At 37.0% G+C, this 18,299-nt stretch overlaps 1 protein-coding gene across 1 annotated transcript in view; it reads right to left on the reverse strand.

Annotated features, from left to right (window-relative positions):
- GTF2E2 (general transcription factor IIE subunit 2) overlaps nt 1-18,299 on the reverse strand; it is a 68,866-nt gene that overhangs the window by 19,845 nt on the left and 30,722 nt on the right. The window contains exons 3-6 of the mRNA XM_028087586.2: nt 17,309-17,400; nt 13,473-13,580; nt 11,718-11,900; nt 335-428 (exon numbers count right to left, since the gene is read on the reverse strand). Of these exons, the coding sequence (XP_027943387.1) occupies nt 335-428; nt 11,718-11,900; nt 13,473-13,580; nt 17,309-17,400 (477 nt within the window). The remainder of the gene's footprint in view (nt 1-334; nt 429-11,717; nt 11,901-13,472; nt 13,581-17,308; nt 17,401-18,299) is intronic.

Below are 18,299 nucleotides of genomic sequence, written 5' to 3' on the forward strand. Positions count from 1 at the left end.
CCATCCTGCATCAAGCTTTCATATCAAGATATGAAGTAATATTTGTAAAATAACAGAATTAAAGAAATAAACTACTTGGTACAGCTGAGCTATAAGCATATGATATCATAACCTACTATACTATGATTATAAGTACAATTAACCTAAAATCTTTCAAATTACATATTTCAAACTGCATTCTGAGAAACAATGTTAGTGGTAAGATTATTAGCTGTGCTCTAAGAGATGATAAAGCTAAAAAGCACTACTATAAAATTTAAGTTATAACTAGATTATAAATATAAATTTCGTCACCTATTTCTAACATACTTGAAAATTAAACAGAAAGGCTCACCTTCATCCACAGAAAACTGACAGCTCTTATCATTGAAGAAAAGAATTTTCTTCTTATCAGGACGATTTACAAATAGTATCTGGTCCCCCAAAGCCTTAAATGATAAAAAAAAAAATATTTTTTTTTTCAGTTAACTCCAAATTACCCCACCCCAAAAGATTTTCTTTTTAAAGCAACAAAGAACTCTCATTTCTTTTAACCTTCAGTATAGCATTAGGATCTAATGCACCTAATTTTAGTTCTTAAGTTTCTTTCATGAGTAGTTCTCACTACTTTTATGGATTGGTATTTCAAGACTTTTATTCTTAGAGATCTTCCAAAGTACAAAATGAAAAGTTACTTATTTTTGAAAAACAAAACCCAATCTATGTTTCAATTATGATTTGGGTCCATTGGAATCTTTTTATTAATCTACGAAAATCTGTGGGATCTTAGTGTTCTTACTTTTCCTCTACCTTAAAATATTCTGCCACTTATTTATCATTATTCATCAATTATTTCCAATTGTGCTTTAAAAAGCTACAACAGTAAAAAAAAGAAAAGAAAAGAAATGAAAGAATGATCAAATCACCTAGAAGTATGGTGCAACAGTGAAATAGCCATCTTTCAATTTTCTTACTGCACTGCCCAAACTGTTGCATCACCTTTCAAAAAGATATAAAAGACCATAGAGTGGTCTCTGTTGTCTTTTAAACTTTCATTAAATATAGTGGACAATTCAGATTTTATTTCCTGCTCCTCAGAGCAATGACAAGAAAACTCTCATTAATAAATGAGAACAAGAATGCAAAAAGCCTGATAGTAGCACACCTCTAGACTCTAATGGTGAAATTCATCAGAAATAAAGTCTAAAACTATGAGTCTTTAGATAATAGCTCAGATTAATAATCTCAAGCTTAAGAATTAATGACTGAATGACATATTTCTAAGAACATAAAAAAATGAGGTATTTTCATTCAGTTAGTTATTCAACAGGAAAGAATTCACCATAGAATACAGTGTGATAAGAGCCCTTGCCATTTCACTTTGCTAGCATATAATAGTATTCTTTCATCTTTCTGATACGTGTTTGCCAAAATATACTTAGATACAGAAATTTGCTATGTTAAAATCTTACAAAAATTTCGGGGCACCTGGGTGGCTCAGTCATTAAGCGTCTGCCTTCGGCTCAAGTGTGATCCCAGGGTCCTGGGATCGAGCCCCGCATCGCTTCTCCCTCTCCCACTCCCCCTGCTTGTGTTCCCTCTCTCACTCTCTCTGTCAAATAAATAAATAAAATCTAAAACAACCATATTAAAAAAAAAATCTTACAAAAATTTCTAATAAAGCTGTTCTTCACCATCCCTTCATTCTTATTTATATAAATTACTCATGACATGAAATACTTTGAAAAATAATAGGACTCTAACATGCCCAAGTGGTAAATGGTAACCATTATATATGTAAATTACAAGAACTCAAAAGTGCAGAAAGGAATTAAAGAAGACACAAATGAAAAAATATCCATGTTCATGAATTAGAAGACTTAATATTGTTAACATATCAATACTAAAAGCAATATGCAGATTCAATACAATCCGCATCAAAATTCCAACGGTGCATTTTGAAGAAGTGGAAAAATCCTGAGGAGAGTCACAAAAGACTCTAACTAGCCAAAACAATCCTAAAAAAGAATAAAGTTGGAAGTCTGATAATTCCTGATTTCAAAACATGTTATAGAAGATTCTGGGAAGAAGACAAAGTAGGAAGCACCAGGAACTGGTCTCCCAACCTAGACAACAATTACACTGGCAGCATCAGTCTCATGTAACTATTCTGAAACTCTGGATCATAGCCTTGCAACTTCTAGGGGAAGATCTGGACGATGTTAAAGACATACAAAAACAACTACATAAACAAAGAAAATCAGAGTGATAATGCATGCCCTGGAAAAGACTTAGAAAAGTCCTTAAAAAAAATCTTAAGTTTACACCTCCAGCTAGTCCTTAGCACAGACAGCCTACCACAATCCAAAACAAAAAGAATATAAAAAACAGGAAAACCTGGGGAAGGAGGAGAATCCGTTATCCAGAGTTATAGTATTATTAGATTCAAAGGTCTAGTTTTCAACAACAAAAATTACAAAGCATACAAAGAAACAGGAAAGCATGGCCCATCTGAAGGAAAAAAAAATCAACAGTCCCTAAAAAAGACCTTATGGTAAATATACTACACAAAGACTTTAAAACAACTGTCCTAGAGATGATCAAAGAACTAAAGGAAGATGTAAGGAAAGTAAAAACAATATATTAACAAAATGGAAAGAATGATAATGAGATAGAAACCTAAATAAAATCACAAAGAAATTTTGGTGCTCAAAGTACAAAAAATGAATGGAAAATTTCACTATAGGGATTCAAAGGCATTTTTGAGTAGGGAGAAGAAAGAATCAGTGAATATGAAAATACAAGACTGGAAATTATCAAGTTTAAAGAACTGACAAAAAGGACTGGACCACCTAGGTGGCTCAGTTGGTTAAGTGTCTGCCCTTGGCTCAAGTCATGATTGCAGGGTCCGAGGACGGAGCCCCACAGTCAGGTTCCTGCAGGGAGCCTGCTTCTCCCTCTCCCCCCTGCTTGTGCTCTCACTCGCTCGCTCTCTCTGTCAAATAAATAGATAAAATCTTAAGAAAAAAAAAAAGAAAGAATCTGACAGAAAGGACTGAAGGAACAGTAAACAAATCCTAAGAGATCTCTGGGACACCAACAAGCAGATCAATGGGCAAATTGTGGGAGTCCCAGAAGAAGAGAGAGAGAAAGGGGCAGAGAGCATATTTCAAAAAATAATGACTGAAAACTTCCCTAAGTTGAGGAAAAGATATGAATATAATAAACATCCAAGAAGCCCTATGAACTCCAAAGAATATGAACTCAAAGAGACCCACACTGAGACACATTATAAATAAACTTTCAAAAGACAAAGGGAGTCTTAAAAGCTGCAAGAGAGAAACAAACCATCACATACAAGGAAGGATCCTCAAAAACATTCTATTTCTCATCAGAAACTTTAGAGGCCAAGAGCACCTGGTGGCTACATCAGTCAAGCATGCAACTCTTAATTTCCTGTGTCAGGGTCTATGCTCAGGGCCGAGTCTGCTTAAGATTCTTTACCCTTGGGGCACCTGGGTGGCTCAGTCAGTTAAGTGGCTGCTTTCGGCTCAGGTCATGATCCCAGAGTCCTGGGATCGAGCCCCGCATTAGGCTCCCTGCTCAGCAGGGAGTCTGCTTCTCCCTCTCCCTGATGCTCTGCCTTCTTGTGCTATCTCTCTGTCATATAAATAAGTAAAATATTTTTTAAAAAAAGATTCTTTCCCCCTCTGTCATCCTCCCCCTCTGCTCTTTCCCCACTCGCACCTGCGTGTTCTTTAAAATTTTTTAAAAATAATTTTAAAAAAGCTGAGGGATTTCATTAGCACTAGGATCTACCAGGCAAGAAATGTGCAAGGGAGTCCTGCAAGGTAGCATGAAAGAATCAGTAACTCAAAGTTAATATGAAGAGATAAAGATCTCACTGAAGATAAATACTAAATACACGGGCAATTATAAAAGCTAGTATCTCAAATTCCACATATCAGTGAGATCATATAATTGTCTTTCTCTGATTGACTTATTTTGCTTAGCATAATACCCTCTAGTTCCATCCACATCGTTGCAAATGGCAAGATTTCTTTTTTTTTTTTTTTTTTGAGAAACAAGACAGAGGATCATAGGGGGAGGGAGGGAAAAATGAAACGAGACAAAACCAGAGAGGGAGACAAACCATAAGAGACTCTTAATCTCAGGAAACAAACAGGGTTGCCGGAGTGGAGGGGGTGGGAGGGATGCGGTGGCTGGGTAATGGACATTGGGGAGGGTATGTGCTATGGTGAACACTGAATTGTTTAAGATTGATGAATCACAGAGCGCCTGGGTGGCTCAGTCAGTTAAGCGTCTGCCTTCGGCTCAGGTCATGATCCGGGGTCCTGGGATTGAGTCCCACATCAGGCTCCTTGCTCTGCAGGGAGCCTGCTTCTCCCTCTCCTCCCCACTTGTGCTCTATCTCTGTCTCTCTCTCTCAAATAAATAAAATCTAAAAAACAAAAATTAAAAAAATTTAAAAAAAGACTGATGAATCAGACCTGTATCCCTGAAACAAATATTATACATTAATAAAAAAAAAAAGCTAGTATCACTGCAGCAAAAGTTTGTAACCACTTTTTGTTCTCTACAGATTTAAGAGACTAATACATTTTTAAGAAGCAATTATCAGTCTAATAACTAGTATCACTGTAACTGTTTTGTACCTCCAAATTTTATCTTCTACATAATTTAAGAGACTAACAGATTTAAAAGAATTATTAATGTTTTGGAGCAATGTGTGAAGATATAATTTTGTGACCTTTACAACAAAAAGGGGTGGGAATGGAGCTGTAAAGAAGTTTTAATATGCTGCTGAAGTTAGGCTAATATAAATATAAACCAATACAAATGTTATAACTTTAGGATGTTAAATATTCCCCATGGTAACCATAAGGAAAATAGCTACAGAACATACACGAAGGAAATGAGATAGGAATTTAAACATTTCAATATTTAAAAAATCAACAAGGGACACCTGGGTGGCTCAGTCAGTTAAGCATCCAATTTTTGATTTCGGCTCAGGTCATGATCTTGGGGTTGTGAGATGGAGGCCCACATCGGGCTCCATGCTGGGCACTGGAGCCTGCTTTAAGATTCTCCCTCTCCCTCTCCTTCTGCCCTTCCCCCCACTCTCTCTCTCTAAAAAAAAAAAAAAAAAAAAAAAAATCAACTAAACACAAGACAGTAATGCAGTAAAAGGAAGAACAAAAATGCAAGAAGGCATATAGAAAACTAATAGCAAAATGACATCCCCTTGTAAGTAATTAAAAAAGATGATTAAACTCTGCAATCAAAGAAAGAGATTCCAGGGTGCCGGGGTGGCTCAGTTGGTTGGGTGACTGCCTTTGGCTCGGGTCATGATCCCAGAGTCCCGGGATCGAGTCCCGCATCGGGCTCCCCGCTCATTGGGGAATCTGCTTCTCCCTCTGACCCTACCCCCCTTTTGTGGCTCTCTCTCTCTCTCTCTAATAAATAAAATAAAATCTTAAAAAAAAAAGAGAGAGATTCCAGGCAGCCTCAGCAAGCATCTGCGCCCCTCCAAAACACATCCCCCCACCACCCAGTGGGCAGCTTCCAATGGCACCAGCAATCCACCCCCAAGCCGCCCCTACTCTGGGGAGGCCAGCCATGCACGCTAGAGTGCCTGCAGCTGTTGCAGCCAGGCCTCTCAGCCAGATGGGTCAGGGTCAGCCCCATTCACCAGTGTACCATTAGCAGCTGCCACTGGGCCTCACAGCCACAGAGGAGGACAGTCCTGCACAGCAACAAGTTCACACCAACTGTAGCCCAGACACAAGAGAGTGCACACAGCCCACAAAGGGGATACCCCTGGGGTACCTGCCTCAGGTGATGAAGGGGGTTTGCACTGCTGAGCCCCACAGGACACCTTTTACATAAAGCCACTCCTTCAAAACAGGGAAACATAACTGAGCTAACTAGTAAACAGGGAAACATAACTGATCTAACTAGTATACACAGCTAGGCAAAGTAAGGAGACAGAGGAATATATTCCAGAAGAACAAAACAAAGCTTCAAAAAACAAACAAAAAACAAAAACCTTAAATGAAACAGAGGTAAGCAATCTACCAAATAAGAAGTTCAATGTTGGGGTGCCTGGGTGGCTCAGATGGTTAAGTATCTGCCTTTGGCTCAGGTGATGATCCCAGGGTCCTGGGATGGAGCCCCAGGGAGCCTGCTTCTCCCTCTCCCTCTACTGTTCCCCCTGCTTGTGCTCTCTCTCTGTCAAATAAATAAATAAAACCTTAAAAAAAAGTTCAATGTCATGACCAAAAAAATGCTCACCAAACTCAGAAGAAAAATAGGGGAATACAGTGAGAACTTCAACAAAGAGACAGAAAGTTTAAAAAGAGAGCTGAAGAATCAGAACTAAAGAATATAGTAACTGAAATGAAAAACACAGTATAGGGAATCAATTGCTGATCAGATGATGAAGAATGGATCAGTGATGCATAAGACAGGGTAGCAGAAATCACCCAATCAGAACAGCAAAAAGAAAAACAAATCATATCTGATTAGGGGTTAATACCTCAAATAAAGAAGGAACTCATGGAACTTAACATCGAAAAACAATCTAATTTAAAGATTGGTAGAGGATCTCAACAGACATGTTTCCAAAGAAGATGGCCTACACATGGCCACCAACATGCTCAACCTCCTGATCGGGGAAATGACGGATCATCTCACACCTATCAGGATAGCCATTATTAAAAAGATAAGATATAATTGTTGGAGAAAAGGGAAATCTCAGGTACTGCTGGTGGGAATGTAAACTGGTGCAACCAATGGAAAATATAGGGGCTCCTCAAAATATTAAAAATAGAACTGTATGCTCCAGTAATCCAGTTCTGGTACTTATCCAAAGAAACAAAAAACACTAACTTAAAAAGATATATGCACCCCCTTGTACACAGCATTATTCACAATAACCAAGATATAAAAACCTAAGTGTCCAATGATGGATAATCGGATAAAGAAAATATGATACACACACATAAATGGAATATTACCTAGCCATAGAGGAAGAAATCTTGCCATCTGTAATAAAATGGATAGACCTTGAGGGCATTATGCTAAGTGAAATAAGTGAGACAGAGAAAGACAAATTTGTATTATCTCACCTTTATGCGAATCTAAGAAAAAGAAAAAACAAAGCTTTGGTGGTTGCCAGACACAGCAGGTGTGGGATGGGGAAATGCATGAAGTAGTCAAAAGGTACACACTATCAAGTTATAAAGTCATGGGGATGTAATGTACAGCATGATAACTACAGTTAATAATACTGTAATGCAGGGCGCCTGGATGGCTCAGTCGTTAAGCATCTGCCTTTGGCTCAGGTCATGATCCCAGGGTCCTGGGATCGAGCTCCACATCGGGCTCCCTGCTCGGCGGGAAGCCTGCTTCTCCCTCTCCCACTCTCCCTGCTTGCGTTCCTTCTCTCACTCTGTCTCTCTTTGTCAAATAAACAAAAAATCTTTAAAAAAATAAATAAATAAAATAAAAATAATACTGTAATGCATATTTAAAAGCTGTTGGGAGAATAAATCTTAAAAAGTTATCATCACTAAAAAAAATTTGGTGCTATGTATGGTGACGATGTTAATCAGACTTAATATGGTGATTTCACAATATATATAAATATTGAACCATTATGTTATACACCCAAAATATAATGTTATGTGTTTCAAAACAAACTGTTAGAATCAAAGAATTCATCAAAATAGCAGGATACAAAGTCAACACACAAAAATCAGTTGCATTTCTATATACTAACAATGAACAATCTGAACGGAAATTACAAAAACAATTCCATTCACACAAGCATCAAAAAGAATAAAATACTTAGGAATTAACTTAAAGAGGTGAAGGACTTGCACCATGAAAACTATAAAACACTGCTGAAAGGGGGCACCTGGCTGGCTCAGTCGGTCAAGTGCCTACCTTCAGCTCAGGTCATGATGCTGGGGTTCTGAGATGGAGCCCCAAAAGCTGGGCTCCCTGCTCAGCAGGGAGTCTGCTTCTCCCTCTTCTGCCCCTCCCCCTCCTCATGCTCTCTCTTTCTCAAGAAAATAAAATCTTTAAAAATAAATAAAAATAAAACACTGCTGACAGAAACCAGACAACGTAAATGTAAACACATCCCAGGTTTACAGATTAATATGTAGATACTATCCAAAGTGATCTACAGATTCAATGCAATCCCTATCAAAATCGCAATGATGTTTTTTTGCAGAAATAGAAAAACCCATCTTAAAATTCATACGGAATCTCAAGGGATTCCAAATAATCAAAACAATCTTGAAAAGGAAGAACAAAGCTGAAGGATTTACTTCTTAATTTCAAAACTTCCTACAAATTTACAGTAATTGAAAGTGTAGTATTGGCATAAAGACTGTGAAAGAGAGAGCCCAGAAATAAATCATCACATGTATGGTCAAACGACTTTTGACAAGGATGCCAGGACATTCAATGGAGAAAGGACAATCTTTTCAACAAAAAGTGCTAGGAAACTGGATATCCACATGCAAAAGAATGAAACTTGACCCTTACCTAACACCGTATGTGAAAATTAACTTGAAATAGATTAGAGACCTAAATGTAAGATCTAAAACTATAAAACTCTTAGAAAACTTAGGGCAAAAAGCTTCTAATCTTGGATTTAGCAGTCATTTCCTGGAAATGCCACCAAAGGCAACAAAAGAAAAAAAAAGACAAATATGACTACACAAAAGTATTAGCATTTTGTACATGAAAAGACAGTATCAATGGAGTAGAAAGGCAGCTCACGGAATGGGAGAAAATACTTGCAAACCAAGTATCTAATAAGTGATTAATATCCATAATACATAGAGAACTCCTATGACTCAAGGACAAGTAAAACAACTCAATTCAAAAATAAGCAAAAGATTTGACAAACATTTCTCCAAAGAATATATACAAATAGGCAATAAGCACATGAAAAAAAATAGCCTCAATATCACTAATTATTAAATCAAAACTACAATGAGATAACACCTCATATCCATTAGAATGGCTACTATTAAAAAAAACAAAAACAAAAACCCAGAAAAGTAAGTGCTGGCAAGGACATGAAGAAATCTGAACATTTGTGCACTGCTGGCAAGAATACAAAATGGTAGGGGTGCCTGGGTGGCTCAGTCGTTAAGCATCTGCTTTCAGCTCAGGTCATGATCCTGGGGTCCTGGGATCGAGTCCCATGTTGGGCTCCCTGCTCAGCGGGAAGCCTGCTTCTCCCTCTCCCACTCCCCCTGCTTGTGTTCCCCCTCTCCCTGTCAAATAAAATCTTTAAAAAAAAGGGGGGGGGGAGGCACCTGGGTGGCTCAGTCGTTAAGCGTCTGCCTTCGGCTCAGGTCACGATCCCAGGGTCCTGGGATTGAGCCCTGCGTCGGGCTCCCTGCTCCGCAGAAGGCCTGCCTCTCCCTCTCCCACTCTCCCTGCTATGTTCCCTCTCTCGCTATGTCTCTGTCAAATAAATAAATAAAATCCAAAATACACACACACACACACACACACACACACACACACACACTCTGTGGAAAACAGTATGGTGGTTCTTCAAAATATTAAAAACAGAATTACCATATTATCCAGCAATTCTACTTCTGGTTACATACCCTAAAGAATGGAAAACAGAGAGGCACCTGGGTGGCTCAGTCAGTTAAGCAACCGACTCTTGATTTCAACTGCGGTCAAGATCTCAGGGTCATGAGATCTGGCCCTGCATCAGGCTCCACACTCAGCATGGACTCTACTTGTCCCTCTCCCTTCCCCTACTTGTGTGCACACTCTCTCTAAATAAAATAAAATAAAATAAAATAAAATAAATAATCTTTTTAAAAATTAAAAAAAAAAGAATTGAAAGCAGAGTCTTGAAGAGATTCTTTAAAAAACATGTTAATAGCAGCATTATTCCCAACAGCTAAAAAATGGGAGCAACCAAACAGATAAACAAACTGGTCAATGCAGTATTATCAGCCTTAAAAAGGAAGGAAAGGCTGCTAAATGCCGCAACATGGAGGAACCTTGAGGATACTGTGCTAAGTGAAACAGGCCAATCACAAGACAAGAATGTGTGTAATTCTACTTATCTGAGTTACTTAGAGTAGTCAAAATCACAGAAAGTAGAACGTTGCTTGCTAGGGACTGGAGAAGTGGGACAAGGAAAGTTGTTTAGTGGATTTACAAAATGTGGAAGTTCTGGACTATCTCTTGCACAACAATGTGAATATACTTAACACTAATGAACTGTACTTAGACATGCATAATACGTCAAACTTTTATTTTATGTGATAGTTTTTACTACAATTTTTAAAAAATTTTTTAACTAAAAAAACAACCCTGAGGACTAGCTCATTCAATACATACTGAAAAATAAATCCTACTTCAAATCTGAAGAGGGTTCTGCTTCAGGTAATAGCCAAGTCCCTCCTAAGGTAAGTTTTTTTGTTGTTTTTTTTTGTTTTGTTTTGTTTTTACAGAAAACTTACTATAAACTCTGGATACTTTCAAAAGAGTTCAAAGAATAAAAAAGATTATTATATGCCACCCACTGCAAAGAAGACAAAGTTTAGAGTTTGAGTCTAGCCAAGGTAACTGCCCATTTATACACAAAAACCAACAAAAACACTCTGGAGGAATATAACAGAATCGTGAGTCTTTATTACACATATAATTCACAAAATTTAAGACTCAACAGAAATTTATTAGACATACAAAGAAACAGGAAAACATGACCCATAATCAAGAAACAAAGTGCAGACCCGCCCCAAGATGACCCAACTGTTAAATTAGAAAAAGAGGATTTTAAAGCAGTTGCAAGAAATTATACTCTAGAGTGTACTGGAAAACAGGCTTATAATGAATGGAAAAAAAAAAAATCTCAGCAAAGAAACAGAAAAAAAAAAGAATGAAAAGCCTAGAACTGAAAAATACTATCTCTAAAATAAAAAATTCACCAATAGGAATTTATAACAAATTAGAGGTAAAGAAGAAAAGTCCATGAACTTGACAATAGATCAAAACAAGACAAAACAAAAAAAAAACCTGAAAAAAATAAACAGAGCCTCAATGACTTATAGGATAACACGTGTCACTTAACTACCAAGAAGTACAGGAGAGAAAGGAGCAAGTTTTAATCCAGAGGTAGCGAGACAAATGAACCATCAACAATTAGCATCAATCATTAGCAACTGTGAAGAACACAAACTAGCAGCCTTTCCAACGGAGTTCCAACTTTACACTGGAAATGTAACCTGTATGGCTTTCACTGATAGCTTTTTAGGAATTAAAACAGCCAGGTTATTAGTCAATGCTTTCGTGTTTAATACCTCCAGTTCCTCAGGTTAGCAGTGTCTACGAGCATTCTTGAAGCACGTCTTGTATACAAACATAACTTCTGAGAAAAAGACTAATGTCTTTGAGAAAAACTTTCCAGAAATATTCTGAAGACACACTCAGACCCAAGAACAACACAAAAGGGAGCTGTCAAAGTTACACAAAAATGGCTGCGCTCTGTCCTGCTCTGTAGCACAGGACCCAAACTTCAAATCTTCAACTGGCTCACTGCAACCCCAAGTATATATAATGTAAACTTTAAAAATAAAAATTTAAAAACACTTGCTGTTTTCTTAAAACAAGACATTATTAATTCAAATTATACTAAGGCATAGAAAGAAAAGTGAGGTTACCTTGACAGCTTTCTGGGAATTGGGGAGTCCTTCCTCTATGTCTTCTAAAAGAATTCCTCCTAAGCCTCGCTGGTCATGCTTATCTAACAGCCTAAGTAGGGCTTTCTTATCTTTCAAGTTGTATTTGGGCTTGAAGGCATACTTCCCATCTATTACTTCAATTTTGGGATTATTGACTAATGCCTGTAACAGTGACACAATTTGATATATTAACAAAAGGAAACCCCATGTACACATTCTTAAATTCTAATTATTTTAAAAATATCGATACCCAATACAATTGTAAATTTAAAGTATCTTGTGAATATCAACTAGCAAATCTAAAATACTGGACATCCAAGATAAAAAAAAACCAATAGGTAGAGATCAGCATGTTGCTCACTTTTTAGAAAAGAAACTTATTATTACATTAATTCCTTAGTTGAGAAAAACCATTTTATCACAACTGATCTGAAGAAACTGTATCCATATTCTTTTGAAAATAAAAGATATAAAAGAATAAATGCCAATTAACATTAATAGACAAAGTGAACTCGGTATCGCCTATCCCACCCTCAAAGTATAGTTTATCATATACTGGCATTATGTGTGAAACATAACCCTGGGATGATAAGCAACAGTCTGCCTCACCTGGTATCAAATGGCACCTACAGGTGTGGAAGGAACTGAAAAGCACCAGACTACTGCATATAAGAAATTTACCTATAGTGGCAGCTTGAGAATGAAACTGAGTAGGAATGCAGGAATTACTGAATATAATTATATTCCTAGTCAGTTCTGCTGTACAGCTACTACCAGAAGGAAAGCTCTTCAAGGAAGAGCTACCCTATTTATTTTCTTCTGCAGCTGCCAGCCTGACCCTGGAAAGGAGAAAGAGAAGAAACATAGAAGAAAGGAGGGAGAACAGAATAGTAATAAAAATAATTTTTAATTAATGTTGGTAGTCCATGAAATTTGAAGATTAGGTAAAGCAACAGAATTTAAATGTGGATTACAACTATTTGTATATCACTAATACGATGAGCTATAATGTTACTAATTGTTGATTTTATATTACAAAAATCAAGAATATTTTGCTCAGTAAAATACATTATTGAATTACATTTTAGGAATTTTACATTTGACTTTACAACACTGGTCACAGAAAGTATTCTTCTTAATTGTTATTTCATACTTAAATAGAAAAGATGGAAATGTGTGAATTTTTAAAAATGCTATTCATTTCCAAATTAGCAGGGTCAGTGATTATTGTGGGGTTTCTTTTCCTCCAATGATGTGCGTACATACACAATGTAAGGATTCGTTTTCCAAGTCATCTGTCAGAGGCAGTAACATCACCATCAAGTCATAATAGTAGTATGAGTATAACAAATATCTCACTATCCCTACACTACCTCATGGTTTAAATGTTCTAAAACATAAATAAAAACAATACAATTCTAAATTTAGCAATTAGAAAAGTATCAGTTATTCTGTAAAAAGTTAAATGGAACTGGTACAATGACTGATTTCTTTATAATTTTTATGCTAAAAGTCTTTGACATTTTAAATAGATACATAAGTTAAGAAAACCAACAAATCAAACCACCTTAAAAAATATGTATGTTAAAAACAAAAACAAAGACCCTATACCAGTTATTTTAAGAAAAAGTAAAAATAATTAACAAATTTCAGTATATTAAAAACCTTAGTTATAGCAAATATTTCACGGTAACCAACTAATTTTTTTAAACTCCATTTTAAGGCTATTCTTACCTCAGTCATTAGCCATTGTTTCTGCTTGAGTCCTATATCTAAATGTTGTGTTTCATCCAAAATTTCTTCTAAAGTGAGAGGATGTGTATCTCCCCGCTGATGTCGTGTCTATTGAGGGAAGAAATTGTTATTAAGAGACAGTTTTAAAATGCTAGATGCATTAAATAATAGATACAAGTAAGTGAATCTTTCAGGAAGTAGAACATGTATTATTTGAGGCAATACAATTATAGTGATGAAGAGAATGGACTACAGAATCAGAACCAGGTTCAAATTCACAGCTCTATAAAATCAAATGATAAACTGAGAAAAAATATTTTCACCTCATATCACAAAGAGCTAATCTTCCTAATATTTTAACAGCCCCCAAAGCCTAACAGGAAAATGACCCAAAGAAAGCATAAAAAGGTGCCTGGGTGGCTCAGTCAGTTAAGCTTCCAACTCTTGATTGCAGTTCCGGCTGAGATCAAGCCCCTCGTCAGCCTCTGCACTCAGTAGGAGTCAGCTTGAGAGTCTCTCTCCCTCTCTGTCTGCCCCTCCCCCCTGCTCACACACACTTCTCTCTAAAATAAATAAATAAATCTTTAAAAAAAAAAGTCATAGAGGGGCACCTCAGTGGTGCAGTCAGTTAAGTGTTCAACTCCTGGTTGCAGCTCAGGTCATTATCTCATGGGTTGTGGGATCAGCCCCATGTGGGGCTCTGTGCTCAGTAGGGAGTCTGCTTGAAGATTCTCTACCTCTGCCCCTCCCCCTGCTCGTGCATTCTTTCTCTAAAATAAATAAACCTTTTTAAAAAAATGAATAAAAATGGATCTCTGTTTAGTAATTAACTGAATTTTATCAAAACTTTAATATACATGAGTTATTCTAATGAACTGTGTGCTAATAATAATAATAATTGTGATAGGGCGCCTGGGTGGCTCAGTCGTTAAGCTTCTGCCTTCAGCTCAGGTCATGATCCCAGGGTCCTGGGATCGAGCCTGGTGTCCGGCTCCCTGCTCCACAGGAAGCCTGCTTCTCCCTCTCCCACTCCCCCTGCTTGTGTTTTCTCTCTCACCATGTCTCTTTCTGTCAAATAAATAAATAAAAATCTTTAAAAATAAAATAAAATAAAATAATTGTGATAGTACTTAGAATCTTATGGTCACGAGAAAAACATTTCTAACATATATATATTATTGTGGCAAAAAAGTTTGACAGATGATGATAAAATATTTTCAAGCACAGCAGCGCCTGGGTGGCTCAGTTAAGTGGCTGCCTTCCGCTTAGGTCATGATCTTGGGGTCCTGATCGCCCTCTGTCCCTCCCCCCTTGTGCTCTCTCTCTCTCAAATAAACAAATAAAATCTTTAAAAACATATATATTTTCAAGCACAAAATTACATAACATTAAGCTAAAATGCAGTGGGAGTACCAGAACAGACTTATAAGTTCAAAAGGAAAAGAGTTAAAATTTCCAACCATATGTTTGTTTTTATAATTTTTTTAAAGATTTATTTAGGGGCACCTGGGTGGCTCAGTCATTAAGCGTCTGCCTTCAGCTCAGGTCATGATCCCAGAGTCCTGGGATGGAGCCCTACATCGGGCTCCCTGCTCAGTGGGGAGCCTGCTTCTCCCTCTCCCACTCCCCCTGCTTGTGTTCCTGCTCTCGCTGTCTGTCGAATAAATAATAAAATCTTTAAAAAATAAAAAAAAATATTTATTTGGGGCGCCTGGGTGGCTCAGTTGGTTAAGCGACTGCCTTCAGCTCAGGTCATGTTCCTGGAGTCCCGGGATCGAGTCCCGCATCGGGCTCCCTGCTCAGCGGGGAGTCTGCTTCTCCCTCTGACCCTCTTCCCTCTCGTACTCTCTCTCTCTCATTCTCTCTCTCTAATAAATAAATAAAATCTTAAAAAAATATATTTATTTGTTCTAGAGAGTGAATGCACACACGTGGGGGGAGGGGAGAGGGAGAGACTTTTTTTTAAGATTTATTTATTTGAGAGAGAGAGAGAGCGCACAAGCAGGAGGAGCGGCAGAGGGAGAGGGAGAAGCAGACTCCCCGCTGAGCAGGGAGCCTGACATGGGGCTCGATCCCAGGGCCCTGGGATCATAACCTGAGCCAAACACAGACACTTAACCGACTGAGCCACCCAGGTGCCCCAGGGAGAGAGTCTTAAGCAGACTCCTCCGAGCTGAGCACAAAGCCCAATGTGGGGCTCGATCTCACGCCCATGAGATCACGACCTGAGCCAAAACCAAGAGTTGGTTGTCCAACCAACTGCGCCACCAGGAGCAGTTTTTATATTTTTAATTAATAATAGGATTTAGATCCCCTTAGATAAATGTAAAAGAGGTATTTTGTTGAAATGTTATGCTATATCAGAAATTCCATCCTTTGTTACTATTTAAACTTTTGCTGAAAAACTGTCAATTTAAATATGTGCAAAGAGATACACAATTTCTCAAAATTGTTTCAGGAAATAACTGAGCACAAAACTTGAAGATCACAGTCCTAAAGAAACTTATAAAAGTAAAGATCATCCAGATTAATGAAGACTCTACCAGCAGAGTAGCAAAAACATGACATTTGAATGTCAATCTCCCTCAACAGACTAACAGCCACGAGGGCATACTTTTTTTCTGAGTAGTCCCACCAACAGTGCTATAAATAGCATACAGTAAGTTTTAATAATCCTTTACCACATGGGGGAATGAGTGGATGGAATGAATGAATAGGAAATATGTGTCAAAGTGTATTATTTGATAATGGGAAATTACAAACTAACAGATTTCTTTTTTTTTTTTAAGATTTTATTTATTTATTTGAGAGAGAGAGAATGAGAGATAGAGAGCACGAGAGGGAAGAGGGTCAGAGGGAGAAGCAGACTCCCTGCCGAGCAGGGAGCCTGATGCGGGACTCGATCCCAGGACTCCAGGATCATGACCTGAGCCGAAGGCAGTCACTTAACCAACTGAGCCACCCAGGCGCCCACAAACTAACAGATTTCTACTACAAATCAAATTACAGATTTCAGACACAGCCAGACATTAAGTCTCTTAAATTACAAAAGCCCTAACATAAAAACTTGATTTACATTTTAAGCAATCCATAGCTGAAATTTGAAATAACAAATACAGCACTCTTTTTTCAAGAGATACAACTAGTAACTAAACAGGAATGAGTTTGGCAGAGGAAGGGGGCAAATCTGAAATCATTTAGCCATTTAGCAATAAATGAAATTTCACTTTAACAAGTTAAGATTCAGAGTCTTTGGGAAAGCCAAAATGCCATAATCAAAACTTCAAAACTTACTTCAAAAAATAGTAAATCTTCCATCAAATCTTAAATTCTAAGTCTTTTGTGAGTCAATATTTTCCTAAGACCATCAGTAATTCTCTAGTTTTTCCTCCAAAGATGCAGAAAAACCATCACCACCATGTGTCTCAACTAGGTAGTTTTTACTTTTCACATCAGTGGAAGTAACAACCTGCAAATCATTCACTTCTTTCTACTGGTTTTGCCAGGAAGTATTGAGTAATTAAGAAATAAATGTACCTATTGCCTGGGCATAATTTTAAGTGAAATGGTGGGCTTAAATTGTACACTTGAATTAATGTAAATTAAATATACTTAGGTGACTCACTGTAGTGCTAATTCGATATAATGTAAAAGGCTTGAAGCATTACATATTTTTAGTTTTATTGAGATGTAATAGGGATACAACAGATTGCACATAATGAAACATACAATTTGATAAAATTTTGACATATATATACAAATTTATTTCTGAAACCCCAATCCTCTTCCTCTGCCAAAAACTTACACAGAATGTGTTATTTGAGAAAAGTACTTACCTTCATGTAATTCACAATCTTGGCAAGAACACCAAACTTATATCCAGAGCTTCCTGATAGAGCTTTCAAGTTAAATGATCCATTGCTATGATCTGAAAATGAGGTTCAAAAAACAACTATAACATTATCATATAGATTTGATTATGACTTTTAAGCAACTAAGATTTGATTATGACTTTTAAGCAACTAAGCAACTAGTAAAATACTTGTTTTGCATTTTTCCATCTAGTGAATTCTACCATGTAAAACTCTGGTGAAAATTCAAATCTTTGAGTATATAATAAACTTATCAATTTTCCCACCAAGGATAGGAACAAAGTATTAGTAAATTCAAAAGCATTAAAATACATTTCTCTTGCAGGCGCCTGGGTGTCTCAGTCGGTGAAGCACCCAACTCTGATCTCAGGGTTGTGAGTAGGTTGGAGCCCACTTAAGAAAAAAAAAAAAAGTGAAATACATTTCTTCTGTAAGTACCTTTGTCTCACTGTTCCCTCAATTATGATTAGATTTATCCTCAAGATTAGAAGCATGGCTTTTTAAACAAGAGGACAATACAAATCTCAAACTGATCCATAGAGTTTTTCTAACAGACTTAAAACCATGAGAAATGAGTCAATTCCTTCCAAGGGATAAAAAGTTCCATTTATCACCTATTACATCAATTTCTGGCCTCTCAACTTAAAACAAATGGGAACTAATGGGAATTAATAAAAGAAATGATACCATAACTAATTAAACTTTAGAGATTAATTAGGGAAAAAATTATTTAAAAAAAGGAAAAATTCATAGGCACTGAAACTGCATAAACATGGATGCTTAAAAAAGGATGATAGTATGAAACAAGAGCAAACTGTATAGAAGACAATTTGTTTCAGAACTTGTATCATTTTGTTGCATTTTATAGGCAGAAATCCTAATGCTACCAGGAATCACAAGTGCATTCCATTAGTCATAAGGAGGAACAGTTAAAGAAAAAACAAAAAACCCTCAA

This window comes from Eumetopias jubatus, unplaced genomic scaffold, assembly GCF_037043125.1.
Source record: "Eumetopias jubatus isolate StellerSeaLion01/CBP00866 unplaced genomic scaffold, mEumJub1_p1.0 scaffold_2, whole genome shotgun sequence".
NCBI lineage: Eukaryota > Metazoa > Chordata > Mammalia > Carnivora > Otariidae > Eumetopias > Eumetopias jubatus.